The 15,982-nt window shown below is 32.6% G+C and overlaps 1 protein-coding gene across 5 annotated transcripts in view; it reads left to right on the top strand.

Moving 5' to 3' along the window:
* The window catches only part of VRK2 (VRK serine/threonine kinase 2), a 111,034-nt gene that overhangs the window by 30,386 nt on the left and 64,666 nt on the right, over positions 1 to 15,982 (top strand). For all 5 annotated transcript variants that reach the window (XM_050754247.1, XM_050754246.1, XM_050754250.1 and 2 more), the window contains exons 3-7: positions 4,833 to 4,882; positions 5,937 to 6,006; positions 7,374 to 7,461; positions 9,408 to 9,513; positions 10,697 to 10,789. In XM_050754247.1, the coding sequence (XP_050610204.1) occupies positions 4,833 to 4,882; positions 5,937 to 6,006; positions 7,374 to 7,461; positions 9,408 to 9,513; positions 10,697 to 10,789 (407 nt within the window). The remainder of the gene's footprint in view (positions 1 to 4,832; positions 4,883 to 5,936; positions 6,007 to 7,373; positions 7,462 to 9,407; positions 9,514 to 10,696; positions 10,790 to 15,982) is intronic.

Raw genomic sequence — 15,982 nt, 5'->3', positions numbered from 1 at the left:
AGAAAAGTTGTTGATTTTCAGATTGTTCAATTTTTTTCTTTTCTTTCCCCCCCTTGAGAAGACAGGAGTAAGGACCTCTAAGCTCTTAATATGTTGAGTGGAAACCTCTCTTTACTTTTTAAGAGCCTTCTAGATAGCTACTGTCTTCTTTTTTTGGTCTATATTTTATAGCTATTTTCAATGGGAGAGCTACAGTTGAGTGTTCCTCCTCCATCTTATATGTACAGATGCTCCTTGACTTACAATGGGGTTATGTCCTGATAAGTCCATCATAAATTGAAATTATTGTAAGTCAGTAAGGCATTTAATACATCTAGTCTACTAAACATCATAGTTTACTCTAGCCTACCTTAAATGTGCTCAGAACACTTTTATTAGCCTACAATTGGGCAAGATCATCTAACACAAAGCCTATTTTATAATAAAGTATTGAATATCTCATGTGAGATATCATACCTCATATCACTAGCTTGAGAAAAGTTCAAAATTTAAAAATTCGAAGTATGATTTCTACTGAATGCACAGTGCTTTTTCACCACTGTAAAGCTGAAAAACCCTGTTGAACCATTGTAAGTTGAAGACTGTCCACATTTTTTTGAAATACTGATTTTTGAAAAGCTGATTTGTTTCCTTTAATGATTATGTTTCTATTTAGGTTTTTGAATTATTTTGGTAAATTATTTTTTTTCTAGGAAATTGTCATTTTTTTTCTAAGTTTTTAAGTTTACTGATGATAGTGTTTATCATATTAGTTTATCTGTTTCAAAATCTCATGCATATTTATGGTTTTGCTCTCTTTCCAATGCTTACACAATTTTGTAAGAGGATTGTTACCTTTTTTAAGAGAAATCTTAAATATCACCTGTTTTGTTTGTTTAGTTTTTATACTTAAAAATTTTATTTCGTAACTTTTAAATTTTAAATTTTAGAGAGTTTGCAAAAAAAGAGTGTTCCCATATTCTCTACTCAACTTCCCTAAATGGTAATATATTACAAAATAGCACATAATACCTTACATAGTTATCAACACCAGAAAATTAGCATTGATACAATACTATTAACCTATTTATATACTACATTAAAATTTTGCCAGTTGTCCTACTAATGTCCTTTTTTGGTTCAAAATCCAAGATGACACAATATGTGTAGTTATCATTTCTCTGTAACTCCCTCTGGGAAAATTCTTCAATCTTTCTTTGTCTTTTATGAGCTTAGCACTCTTTTTTTTATCTCTAAATTATTTATTGAAATATTTTCTTTATAGACTTTCAATACCTTAGTGTAAACAGAGCTTGAAATACAGAGGACAAACATTGTGTAGAACCTAGAACACCCTATCAGTTCATTGAATCATGATTTCCCCCACCCAAGTCCCTGGATTCTTAATTTGTTGAATTGATCCTAGGCGTTTGTTGTCTCAGGATATTTTTCCTAAATCCTAATTGATTGACTAGTCTTATCTGAAGAATTCCTGCCCCCTACCCACAATCTGCGTAGGTTAATTATTCTTCTGTCTCTTAGAGAAAGTGAGACTAGGCTGCAAAGAACCCATACCTCTAAGGCTCTTCCTCTATTTTTTTTTTACCTTATTTTTGGGTGTTTAAATGGGATTAGAAGTGTCATCTGGCCCCCAAAAGTGACCACTCTTAAACTAAAGATAATTCCATAATAATCAAAGCATAGTAATTTTCTGGGAGACTTCTCACTTCGTCATATCCTTCCATACCCTCTCTAGCAGTTCTCTTGAACTTATTGCTGTGATTCTTCTTCCTATTGAAAAAAATATGTGTACTGCCACAATTTACGATAGAGTTCTGTTGTTAGTGGGATAAGGCCAACAACACCATATAGAATTCTGTCGCCCTTACTTCTTCATGCATGCAAATTAGTCTAAGTACTGTTAACTCCCTAGATGTCTCTATGCTTCCGGCAAAGAGATAGCTGGCAACATAGTTTTGTCATTTCTTGGACAAAACTCTTTTTCTTCTCAGGCCAACCTGATAGCTTCTCAGTTTGCCCTCTTTTAGAATCTTTGTCTTTGGTAGCCCATAAGGCTGCAGAATTTTTAAAACTGCATTTGTGTATACAGTGCAGTAGTGTTAAGTATATTCACATTGTTGTGCAGCAGATCTCCAGAACGTTCCCATTTTGCAATACTGAAACTCTATATTCATTAAACAGTAATTCTCCATTTTCCTCTTTTCCCAGTGCCTGGAAACCAACATTCTACTTTTTTTGTTTCTATGAATTTAAGTACTCTAGATACCTCATAAATGTAGAATCATATGGTATTTGTCTTTTTGTGTGTGGTGTGGCTTATTTTACTTAGCCTAATGTCCTCAAGGTTCATTTATGTTGTAGCATGTGACATGATTTCCTTCTTTTTTAAGGTTGATTAATGTTCCATTCCGTGTATATGCCACCTTTTGTTTAATTATCTGTCCATGGCCATTTGGGTTGCTTCCACTTTTGGCTAATTGTCTGTAATGCTGCTATGACCATGGGTGTGCATATATGTATTTAATGATGCATCTTATAATCCAAGACATTTTAGATTTCTCCACCAGGCAGCAAAAGCATATACCATGTCCCTGTATGCGTGTGTGTGTTTCATCATTTAATTTCACTAGCTATAATGGGGCTTGGCTTACAGTAGAAAGTAATTGTTTTGTTAATTGATTACTTATTCTACTATAAAAAGACCCATGTGGTAACCAGAACAATCTCTTTGTTTATATGAAGCACCCGCCTCTAAGAGCTTTCTAGTCTATTGATTTTAGATTTAGACCCTCCAATATAACCTGATGTGGAAGCTTATAGAGACTATTGTGTAGCTATCAAATGATGACTGTAGAGATTTTCAAGTATGTGTCAACACATGACTATGTTCACTTGAAATAATGTGAAAGGAAAATTCAGACTATAAAGTATTAGGGATATAATGATTGAAATCAGCAAGGAGTCAGGCCTTGGACTGGTTGGACATCTTTTTCTTTTTTCCTATGGTAACATAATCTGTTATTTATCTGTGTGAAACTCCCAATTTTCTTCTGTACTTTTTAGCTTATTACATTCTGTTGGGCTTAAAGATTTATTTGCTGCTGTGGTCACTTGCTTTTAGACAAGAGGCAAAAGTTTCTACTGACATCTACCTCAGGTAGCAAAGATACTTGCCTAGAGTAGGTACTGTTTTATGTGGGCCAAGGTTGGAACAGGGTATTTCTCCTTAGCCTTGGGAACCATACTAGTAAAATAGTTTGTCATAGGGTGGGAACAAAGGTTTTCTCACCACTTCTTCTATACCAAGACTTGACTCTGTCCCCTGTATATACTTTCTTAACTTTTCTTCTTAGAAGAAAGTAGGTCTAGCTAATCCACTCTTCCTGCAGTTTCCTTGGGACTATTGCATGGGTAAAAATGAAATAACATGAATGAAGATGAAATGATAATTTTAAGTACTATAAGTAAGTTTAGTTTCTTTGTTATTGTAAAGAAGTCTGGATTTACAATTTAATATTAGCTAGAATTTGAAATAATACCTTCTTCAACTGGCTAGTAGCATTACTGATATTAAAAACTTTGGAGAACGGTTAAAAAAATTGTATATGATTGGCTCAACTGTAATGTACAATTTATATATTTTATTAAATTTGTGACATATGTATATCTAAGGTGTGAATTATTGGAAAAAAGGGAACAGCTGATAGAATTAGAAAAAAGAAAAGGATAATATTAATGATAGGACACAGCATTTTAATAAATATATTTAATATATATAAATATATTGTATCTCAAGAATTTGATCCTGTTTTCAAGTCTGTTTATTACTGATTTTCAATTGTAAACAATACTAGTTCCACCTTTTTTCCTTTCTCTTTCCTTCAAACATCATCTGGACACTTAACACAGTGCCTGGCATATTCTAGCTTCTTGATAAATATTTTAGCTATTTGAATGAGTAAAGGAATGAATGAATGGAGAGTGAACAAATGAACGAATGACAAAGTTTTAGTCTTTTGCAGTACAAATAAATATACGTGTAAATTTCTCTTATTGAGATATGAAAACGGTAATCTTTTAATAATTTAGGTAATGTAGAGGAAAAGATTAATTCGTTTTAAAATGTGAACACTGGAGATTTTAAAAGTAGGGATTATACCATCTGAACTACAAATGGAAAATAAGAATTAAATGAAGTAAGGTTAACTTGAAATTGAAATGAATTTATGAGGTATGTATTCTTTAATGTAAAAGTAATTGATTGGTAGGTTCAGAAGATATTTTTAAAGACTTTATTCTCATTTTAACTTTGCTTATTCTAGAATTTTGTCAAGTATAAATTGTTTTGAACTTTCTACTTAAATTGAATCAATTTTTATTTCTGAATCATTGTGGAGTCTAATTTAGTGCAATTGAATCAATGGATTTTACTGTGTATTATATATTGGATTTAATGCCATATATGTATAAAATATTTTCCCCCACATTTTGGATCTATATGATTCATACTGCTATTGATTCTGTATTTAAATATTTGAATATGGTTTATGATAAAGTGTATCAGCTGTGATGTCAGGCAGTTTTGAGTTTCTATCTCTAATATATTTCCTCTTAGTGAGCAATTTATTCATTCAATGTCTCAAACTTCAGTAGCATCTTGTATAAAATGGAGATGATTTATTCCTACTACCATAAAAGGTTGTTGGGATGATATAATAAACTTACATATGTAAAGTGCTTTGCATAGTGTTTGGGATATGGTAGGTATTCAGTAATTGGGAATAACTATTTTTCTCCATTGTGTGTGTATGTGTGTGTTTTTTTTCCTGCAGCTTTCCCCACAAATAAACCAGAGAAAGATGCAAGACATGTAGTAAAAGTGGTAAGTGTTGCTCATAGATTTGTATTTCACATATATTTGACTTTTTCCTTTTCTGCTTTAAGAATATTTTGGCTGGGCGCAGTGGCTGACGCCTGTAATCCCAGCACTTTGGGAGGCCAAGGCGGGCGGATCACAAGTTCAGGAGATGGAGACCATTCTGGCTAACACGGTGAAACCCCGTCTCTACTAAAAATACAAAACAATTAGCCAGGCGTGGTGGTGGGCGCCTGTAGTCCCAGCTACTCGGGAGGCTGAGGCAGGAGAATGGCGTGAACCCGGGAGACAGCTTGCAGCGAGGCGAGATGGTGACACTGCACTCCAGCCTGGGTGACGGAGTGAGACTGTGTCCCGCCCCCTCGCCCCCCCACAAAAAGAATGTTTTTCACCTTAATTTTTATAACTATTGCCTTATCAGTAAACCTAATGTTATGATCTATTTTCACGTTGTTAAAACATTGACACTAGAGAACCTTTGTTTTTCTGTATTGCCAACTATTACCCTGGTATGTTACCTATCTAGCTATTCTTTCTCTTTCCCTCTCAAATGTCCTCCCACCCTCTCCACCTCTTTAATCAAGATGGTAAGGTCCTTAAAGGCAAGCATAGGATTTTATTTCTTTTTGTGTCCCCTGTACCTAGTATAATGAATGAAATACAGTAGACCATTCAGTAAAGGTATCATGTGTGAGTGGATCACAAGGAGAGTTTGCTGTGTATCACCCGGATGTATATGTTGGTATACAGTGAGTGTCTGTGTATGTTTATGTATACAGTTCTCAGTGCTTTTAATAAGTGTTTTCTGTAAGAAAACTACTTTTATGTGTAAGACTGTATAGGGATAGTTGTACAATATGTTGTTTAAAAATTAGATTCTTCAAGTTTATTTAGTGTTTTCTGAGACTTTTAGTAGAAATCTGGTGCCTATGTTTTATAAAAAGTGATTCAAGTACTATTATATACTACATATATATGTTCATATTTTCACAGTTGAAATGACAATTCCCTCTTTAGGATTATTTTTTTCTAGTAAAATTAATTATTCTTTTTTTTATAGGAATATCAAGAAAATGGCCCGTTATTTTCAGAACTTAAATTTTATCAGAGAGTTGCAAAAAAAGACTATAGTAAGTAAAATTAGCAAATCAAGCTACTTCCATATATGTGCTTGCTAAAGTGAGTGTTGATATTTTGGTCTTTTTCTGGCCTTCTGGAAAATTCTTTTCAATAGAAATTTTATTGTAAAGTGATACAGTTAACTGTTACAACATATAAAAGCAAGACAGATGGTATACAAATCTTGACATGACATACATAATGGGTTATATATTTTAAGTCAAAGTTGTTTCTACTACTTTACATAAAATGTTAGGTTGTTAATCTAAGCTACCAAGAGTTCCCTAAGTGTAAAAGATAGTAGAATGAAATTATTTCTTTTACAGTAAACCATTTGGATAGGACGACTATAAGGAAAAAACATTAAAATGGGAAGCAGATAAATGTATTGAAAAAGGAACGATATTAGAATGGATTGGGGCAAGGTGTGTGAAAATGATTAAACTTTAAGATGTTTAAGAAAATGTTAGAAACTTGAATGTTGGAAAATTAATTGGAGCTGGATACCAAGTTTAAGAATGACCAGTTAGAAGATTTGAATGGGAAATGAATATGAGCAGAGAGGAAAAATAACAGCGTTTTATGCATGTGATATGGATGGGCTAAGAAAAACATTAAAGAAGTAGACAGGAGTAATGACTGTATAGTCAAGGTCCTTTACATCATGTTTAAGAGTAAGAATGATGGGTCTGGCCTCAATATTTAACTTAGTTTTTCTTAATAAAGTCTTCTAAACATTAAGACTGTAGTCTTTACTAATTGCTTAAACTATGTCAGAGTGACAAATAGAATCCATTCAACTTGATTGTTTTCAGTAGAGCTGTTTTAAACATAAAAACATAGGCTAGAGTCATGAAAAAATGATGAAAGTTAACTGATTATTTAAGTGGATTTGATTTTTTGTAAACTAATCAAAACCAGTTTTTGTATAAAATAATTTCAAAGTAGGATGATTTTTCTGCCCAATTTGTTTTTTGTTTGTTTGTTTGTTTGTTTGTCCATTATAGTTTTAGATTTTGAAGTAATAGGGAAGAAAAAGCCATCTGTCTACTGATCTTTGGCAGTTAACATATGTTATGTTTAGAAATTTAGCTAGCATATAAGGTAATGAATTCTTTTTCTGAAACATTAATATATATGGTATCAATATACAAAGACTATGACTTGTTTTAATTGATTTAATTTAAAAATTTCTAATTTTTTGTTAATTATAGTGGTAACAGTTTGGGCCTATTAGAAAGAGATGTTTGATTGAAAAAAAAGTTATATTCTAGGAAGATCTAATTACTTTTTTGGTTAGCTAAGTAAATTTGTAGAAAGGTAAGAAGTATCTTTTGAAATAACATGAATCTTTTTAAAAATAAATTTGTCTTTGTAGTCAAAAAGTGGATAGAACGCAAACAACTTGATTATTTGGGAATTCCTCTGTTTTATGGATCTGGTCTGACTGAATTCAAGGGAAAAAGGTAAAATGGAATTATTATAATCAAATATTTCTTTATAACTATTCCTTATGTGGTCTATGAGTTAACTGTTGCCATGTAACAAATTACCAAAACATATTGACCTATAACCACAAGCTTGTATTGTCTTAGTGTCTGTGGGTGAGGAGAATGCAAGTGGCTTATCTGGATGATTCTAGATCAGGATCTGTAATAAGGATATATAGTCAGCTGTCTGCTGGGTTACATTCATTTCAAGGCTCATCTGGGGAAGTATTTGTTTTCAAGCTTACTCATGTGGCTACTGGTAGGCCTAAGAAGATCTGCTTTTAATTTACTTATGTGATTGTTGGCAGGCCTTCTTACTTCCTGACCATGTGGGTCTTTGCATAAGCTACCTGAGTGTTATGAAAAAGAGCTGGCTTTCTCTAGAGCAATTAATGGGGGGAAGGGGAGAGAGCATGCACACAAGTGTACTCAAGAAGGAAGTCATCGTTTTTTGTAATCTAATCTTAAAAGGGATATTATCACTTCTGCTTTATTCTCTTTGCTAGAAGCTAGTCACTAGATAGATCCATGGGTCCTGAGAGAGGAGAATTAAGTTCTATCTCTTGAAGAGAAGCACAACAAATAAGTTATAGAAATATCTTTAAAACCACCAAATATGGCTAGTCCTGTATATAATTTATTAATAGTGTTTGAAAAAAGAAAAAAAGTCTGTCATTTTTTATTTACCCTTTTGTGCCAGAGATTTTTATATACTTTATTTTTTGTCCTTTGAATAGCCTATTAAAATAGGTGATATTATTTTTATTTCATAGATGAGAAAATAAGCTCAGATGTCAGTACTTTGTTCAAATGGTCTGTAAATGGTTTAAATAAAAAAAATAAGCAAGCAGTAATCTTGAAGTAAAGGGCTGCCACTAGGGGACTGAATGACTGATTGAATCTTGGTACACCCATATTATGTCATATGTAGCCCATTAAAGAAGTCCATTAGAGCTATACTAGTTGCCTTAGAAGGATTTTGATATGAGATACTATTGAAAAAAGTAAGATGGAGAAAGTACTTATAATATGATCACATTTTTGTAAACCAAATTCTTAAATGTGTGTGTTTGTGTATGCATACATAAATATAGAATAGGGGCTGATGTGGATATATAAATGAAGGGAAGGAAAGAAGGTATGGAAGGTGCCAAATAGAACAGAAAAGGAAGAAGTGCACTTAATAAAAGACATGTTTATAAATGTATAGAAAAGGTAAACATGATCTTATCAAGAAACAAATATAAAATTCATGTGACTGGGCACGGTGGCTCAGGCCTGTAATCCCAGCACTTTGAGAGGCTGAGGCGGGCAGATCATGAGGTCAAGAGATCGAGACCATCCTGGCCGACATGGTGAAACCCCGTCTCTACTAAAAATACAAAAATTAGCTGGGTGTGGTGGTGCACACCTGTAGTCTCAGCTACTTGGGAGGCTGAGGCAGGAGAATCGCTTGAACCCGGGAAGTGGAGGTTGCAGTGAGCTGAGATTGTGCCACTGCACTCCAGCCTGGTGACAGAGTGAGAGTCTGTCTCAAAAAACAAAACAAAAACCAAAACCAAAAAAAAAAAAAAAATCATGTGTGGACAGTAATTTGTTCAAGGCCATATGATAAGAAAGTCATGGAGTCAAAATGAATTGCATTCAGTACTTTCTAATTTAAAAAGATTTTTTCATTATGTAAAACAGTGTGAATGGTTCAGTACAGCCTTCTCTTCTATAAAACCAGCTGCAGAGTAAATACTGAGCAGTTTCTGCAAAAGAATAGCAGAATTATGAATGTGCATTCATTCTCTAATGGGTTTATATTGCATTATACCTAGTTATTAGGTTGAGTGTGATTTTTCTTGTTTCAAATTAAATAGACAGCTTCAAGCATTACTTTCTCAGGATGATCTCTTTTTGATGCTTCTTTCTTACAGTTACAGATTTATGGTAATAGAAAGACTAGGAATAGATTTACAGAAGATCTCAGGCCAGAATGGTGCCTTTAAAAAGTCAACTGTCCTGCAATTAGGTATCCGAATGGTAAGAAAGAATTACTTATTTCACATGCTCCATTTCCAAATTATTTACTTCTTACAATATAGAAATCTTTTCCCTTTGTGGAATTATTAGAGAATGAAGGATTATTGCCCTAGAGACATCAGTTGTTAGGAGAAGAGGCTATTTTGGTGAAATTGATAACAATGGGCTCTGTAAGTGACAGAATGTGCTGTGTCTGGCACTGCAAACTCAATTAGGCTTTGGTTCTCCAGTCTGATCTTCTTTTTCCTCAGAGCTTTGTTTTACATACCAGAACAAGCTTTCATTGCTGTAAGAATAACCTTTCTTTTGTCAGTTATAACAGTGCAAATTATGGCAAAATATATTGTCAGCCATTTTAAACATGTGATGGTAGGGGGGTGCTATAAAGTTTTTATTATGAGTTTGGGATGGTGGCAATAATTAGTTGTGGCAATGAATAAAATATACTTTGCCAAATCAAAAGCAATGCACTCTCAGTAGCACTCAGGCACACGTTTGTTTATGCTACATATTTGTCTTATATGTTTGTATTTGGTTTAAGTCTCATTTTTTCACTTTCAGTAGCATGAAGCTGCTTATGCCAGATTGGGATGCAGCAAATACAATGCATTAATTTTCTCGTTTATCCATCCTCCAAGCCAGCAAATGTTTATTTAGTACTAAGTGTATGTAACATGCAAGGCTGAAGGGCTTTAGAGATGAAGCTAAGGAGTTTTCTATTAGCATACAGAGGAAGAATACCTTTCCCTTTGCTCATGGACATGACATTTTGTTCTGAGATTCTCAAGGCTTGATTTATAATTATTACTTAGGTGAGGAATTGCTGAATGGGCTTCAATATTATTTCACCATAGATCTCTGATTTTATGCTGTTTTTCCTCTTTGTGCAGTGCGGTTTGGCTACTGGGCTATCAGGAATTAGGCATAAGCATTTTTGAATCCTGATTTTCTTCCATCAGAACTTCAACTAAAATACTTGATTTTTGAGGATCATTTTACTTTTTTCTAGGATGAGCAACCAGAAGATGTGATATTTTAGAATAATCAGTAATTGTGAAATACATTGCTCTGTCATTGTTAATATGAAAAAAACCTACGTTATTCTATATTCAAAATGTTGGAATTGATCATGAGTTCTAAATAAATAGCAGTATAACCTTATTTTATCTATTTATTTTCACAGTTGGATGTACTGGAATATATACATGAAAATGAATATGTTCATGGTGATATAAAAGCAGCAAATCTACTTTTGGGTTACAAAAATCCAGACCGGGTAAATACATACCTTTGCTTTTAGTAAAGGTCTTTAATGTGTGAAACTGAAACATTCAGAAAACAAACTTCTAACCCAGAAGAGTTTACAAATGAGGGCGTAACATGATGAATGTTGTAATTTATCTTACCTGCTTATCTAATTTAATCTTTGTACCAAACTAATGAATAATTAGGATGAGAAACTGAGAGTCAGAGGGGTTAAATAATATGTTAATGGGCACATAGTTAAGAAGTGGCTGAGCAGGAATTTGAATTTCTGAGCAAATATAGATAAACAAAGAAGCATCAAAATCCAGTGGGAGTAGAGATGGATTTATGTAGAGGTTAAAACACTGTCACATTAGTTCATCATTTCCTACTGTATAACCAATTAAGTTTTAAGCAGAGAGGCCGGGTGCGGTGGCTCATGCCTGTAATCCCAGGACTTTGGGAGGCCGAGGTGAGTGATCACCTGAGGTCAGAAGTTCGAGACCAGCCTGGCCATCATGGTGAAACTCCGTCTCTACTAAAAATACAAAAATTAGCCAGGTGTGGTGGTGGGTGCCTGTAATCCCAGCTACTCAGGAGGCTGAGGCAGGAGAATTGCTTGAACCCGGGAGGCGGAGGTTGCAGTGAACTGAGATGGCGCCATTGCACTCCAGCCTGGGAAAGAGAGAAACTCCGTCTCAAAAAAAAAAAAAAAAAAAGGTTTTAAGCAGAGAAGCTTTTCTATGAAAACATTGTGTAATGATGAAAATACTCTGTTTGACTGTCCAATATGGTAGCCATTAGCAATATGCGGCTTAGTACTTGAAACGTGGTCAGTATAATACCAACTGCTAATGAGTATCTGGAGTAACAGGAACTCTCATTTGTTGCTCATGGGAATGCAAAATGATACAGCTACTTTGGAAGACAGTTGGGCAGTTTCTTAGAAAGGTAGACACTCTTAACATACCAAGCAGCAATTGTGCTCCTTAGTGTTTACCCAGATGAGTTGAAAACTTCCATCCACACGAAAACCTGAACATGAATGCTTATAGTTCGTTTATTCATACTCATCAAAACATTGAAGTAACCAAGATGTCCTTGAACAGGTGAATGGATAAACTGATACATCCAAATTCATTGCTAAATAGAAATGAACTTTTGAGCTATGAAAAAACATGGAAGAAACCTAAATGTATTTTGCTATGTGAAAGAAGCCAATCTGAAAAGACTCATTACTATATAATTTCAACTATATGATATTCTGGAAAAGGCAAAACTATAGAGACAGTAAAAAGATCAATTTTTTACTATCTCCATGGGTTAGAAGGGAGAGGAAGGATGAATGAGTGAAGCACAGTGGATTTTTAGGTCAGTGAAACCATTCTGTATGCTACTATAATGGTGGATATATGTCATCATTTGGTCGTTAAGATCCATAGAATGGACAAGACCAAGAGTGAACGTAATGTAAACTGTGGCTTTTGGATGATAATGATTGTCATTGTAGGTTCGTTCATTCACTGTAAAAAATGTGCCACTCTAGTGAGAGATGTTGATAGTTGGAGAGGCATTGTGGGCTTGAGGTATATGGGAACTCGCTGTATTTTCCACTCAGTTCTACCTACATTGCTCACCTAAATCAAACCTAAAACTTCTATAAAAAATATAGTCTGTTTAAAAAACATAGATTATATTTTTAAATATTAAAATATTAATATTTTTATATTAATATATTATTTATATGAATTTTTATATTATATTAATATGATTAATATAATGTTAAATATTTTATATTAATATATTTTTATATGAATTATATATTTATATGAATTTTTAACTTAATTTAAATTTAAATAACAATATACCTAGTTGTTACTACATTATCACATGTTTAAAGAGTTAAATGAGTCTATAAAAAATTAGAAAAAATGTAATTGAATATTTAGTCTCTGCATGGGTTAAATTTCTGAATAAAAATAGAACAAAAATCTTAACTGAAAATATTGACAGCTTTAAAATTTTAAGATATCTGTATATTTAAAATTTCTTCAAAATGAAAGGTGAATGAGAAACTGGGAAATAGATTTATAACAAATATTTGAGAATATCTAGCCAGTACTAAAAAAATAAGAAGAAAAACACAAAATACCTTGTTAAAGCAGTGATCGAAAGGAATGAATAAATAGAACAGAGAAGAAATATGACTGTCCTAGAAACAGGAAAAAAGGCCACCTTTGCAAAAAATGAAAAGATAAGGTGACCAAAACAGCGAGACACCCTTTTTAAAGGACTTATCAAATTGGAGAGGTCTAAAATAATAGTCTGATAATATTGAGGCTGATAAAGGTACCAGCACTTTTAGAATGCCCTTTGGGAATTGAAATTAAATGGCTATAGGAAAATAAAGTTAGTGGAAGGGAAATTTGGCAATATCTGCCTACTTTTTAAAGATTAGGTTTTTTGAGATATAATTTACAAACAGTAAATGTCACCCTTTTAAATGTGCAGTTTGGTATGTTTTGACAGATGTATATATCATGTAACCACAACTGCCACCAAGATGTAGAGCATTTCTTTCATTCCCAAAAGTTCTCTCATTCCTGTTAGTTCCCTTCTCCTGGCATTGCTCCCAGCCCCTGGAGATGATTTCTGTCCCTATATTTTTACATTTTCAGGAATGGTATGTAAGTGGAATTATAACGTATGTACTGTTGTATGTCTGTCTTCCTCCACTTAACATAATGCTTTTGAGATTTATCTTTGTAGGTCATTAGTAGTTTATTCCTTTTTATTGCTGAGTAGTATTCTACTGAAAACTGCGATGATCTCTGTTCACCTGTTGATGGCTATCTGGATTGTTTTCAGTTTTTGACAATTATAAGTAAAGTTGCTATAAGCCAAGAATTCACATACAGGCTTTTGTGGAGACATATGTTTCATTTTCTTTTCAGTAAATAACTAGGAGTGGAATTTCTGGGTCATATGAAAGTGTGGAAACTTGGAAACTGCAAAGTTGTTTTCTGGAGTGATTGTGCCGTTATACATTCCCATCGGCAATGTGTGATATGTCATTTGCTCCACCTGGTTTCATTTTTTAAACTTAAAGCTCTCTTATTCATTAGAGTTTATTATAAGTGGTTTTCCAGTTGTTCCAACACTATTTATTTTAAAATATATCTTTGCTTCAGTAATATTAGTTGCTGCTTTTATTATATACTCAGTTTCCTCATGTACTTGGTTTTATTTCTGTACTTTCTGTTGAATCCCACTGATTTGTCTATTTATATAACAATACCAGCCATAAATACTGGTGCATTAATTTCTGAAGCTTTATAATGTAATTTAACATTGGATTGGACTAGTAGTTCCCTGTAGTTCTTCTTTTTCAGTGTTATCTTAGCTATTTATACTGGATTTTCTGTATTATTTTGTTTAGTTTCATTTAAAAAGAATACTTGTTGGCATTTTCATTGAAATTGCATTAAGTTTTAAAATTAATTTGGGGTGACCTGACATTTTTATGATGTATAGTTGTTCATATAACAACAAAGAATGTTTTTGTTTTTCATCAATTTTGCATTAGGTCCTTAGGATTATTTTAAAGCTTTCCTCTTACTAGTTTTGCATATTTCTTATTATGTTTGTTTCAAAATATACCTTTTTGTTGATATTGTCAATGGATTTGTTCTATTATTTCTTATGATTTTTGTTTATATATATGAAAAATTTTATTTCCCTGCATTAATTTTCTATCCTGTTAATTTACGGCATTATTTTGTGGTTCGGAGTAGTTTTAGTAATGGTCTTTAGAGTTTTCTTAGAAAACTGTCATATGCAAGTAGATACAGTAGTTTTTCTTCTTTTACAGTTCTTGTATTTGATTTGTCTAATTGCATTGTCTAGTACATTCAATACAGTATTAAATAGTAAGAAAGGTAGTAATCATCTTTTACTCGTCCTAATCTTATTGGAAATGCCTGAAGTATAACCCCATTAAATGTGATGGTGGCTTTAGGACTAAGGTTTGTGTATATGTGTGTGAATATATGTGTGAATATGAGTGTGTGTGTATCTGTTTATAAAGTGTAGAAAATATCTGTCAACTCCTATGTTCTTGAATGTTTTTAATTTTTATGGAATGAGTATTGAATTTTTTCAGAGTTTTGTTTAACATCTATAGAAATCATATTTGTCTCCAATCTTTTAATGTGCTATATTGCTGAGCTTCTAATATTGAACCAACCTTACTTTTAAGGAATAAATCTCAATTTGTTATGGCATAATATTAGTATAGTGTTGAAGTTCACTAACATTTTATGAAGTGATTTCATATTGATATTCATAAGTGATATTGATCTATAGTTTTCTAATTTTGTTCTGTTTTTATCATATTTTGCTACCAATATATTTTGTTCATGTAAAGGATTTGGAGCTTTTATTTTCTGTGTTTTAGAACTATTTCTGTTACATTGGAACCATCTGGTCTTTGAATGTGAAACTATTTGATTCTTTTGCTTTTCTGTGAGGTAATTCTTTGTGATTCTCTACTTTTTTCTATGGAAATTGGTTGTTTAAGTTCTTTATCTCTATTTGGGTGTCTGTTTTAGTTATACATGTTTTCTGTTTTTTCAAATTTATTCGTGCGGTGGTCTGCATTGTAGTTTCTTATGACTTAAATTTTTCCTACTTCAATGATTGCTTCTCTCTAGTTATTTTAAATTTTATTTTGTTTTCTTCCTTTTTCTATCCTGGTGAAGGTGACCAGTAGTAGTCCCTTTTGTTAATTTTTCAACAAAGTTCAATTTTGATTCATTAATGAGATTTTTTTTTCTAATTATTAATTTCTGATTTTTCCTTTATTAAGTCTTCATATGTACTCTTTTAGTTTTACCTTTGTCTTCTTTTTCTAGTTCTCCAATTGGGTATCCTTCCATAAGAGTTTAAGGCTATGAATTTTCCTCCCTTATTGTTTTATATTATATCTAATTGATTTTGATATATAATGCTTTTGTTCTCTTTATTCTTTTGGAAAGGTTGTATTTTTCTTTCACCAAAAAAGTAGTTCAGTAGGAAATTCTTAAATTTGTATGTGGAAGGGCCTTTAAATACTGTTTTTATTAATGCCTAGACTTATCACAATATTATTATGATATTGTTTATAATAAGTTTAGTCTTTGGAATCCTCTGATGCTTTAATTGTGACTTAAAAGCTGATCATTTT

The sequence above is a fragment of the Macaca thibetana genome, chromosome 13 (assembly GCF_024542745.1).
Source record: "Macaca thibetana thibetana isolate TM-01 chromosome 13, ASM2454274v1, whole genome shotgun sequence".
In the NCBI taxonomy this organism is placed as follows: domain Eukaryota; kingdom Metazoa; phylum Chordata; class Mammalia; order Primates; family Cercopithecidae; genus Macaca; species Macaca thibetana.
Note: the sequence above shows the minus strand (reverse complement) of the source record. Positions and strands in the feature narration are given on the sequence as shown.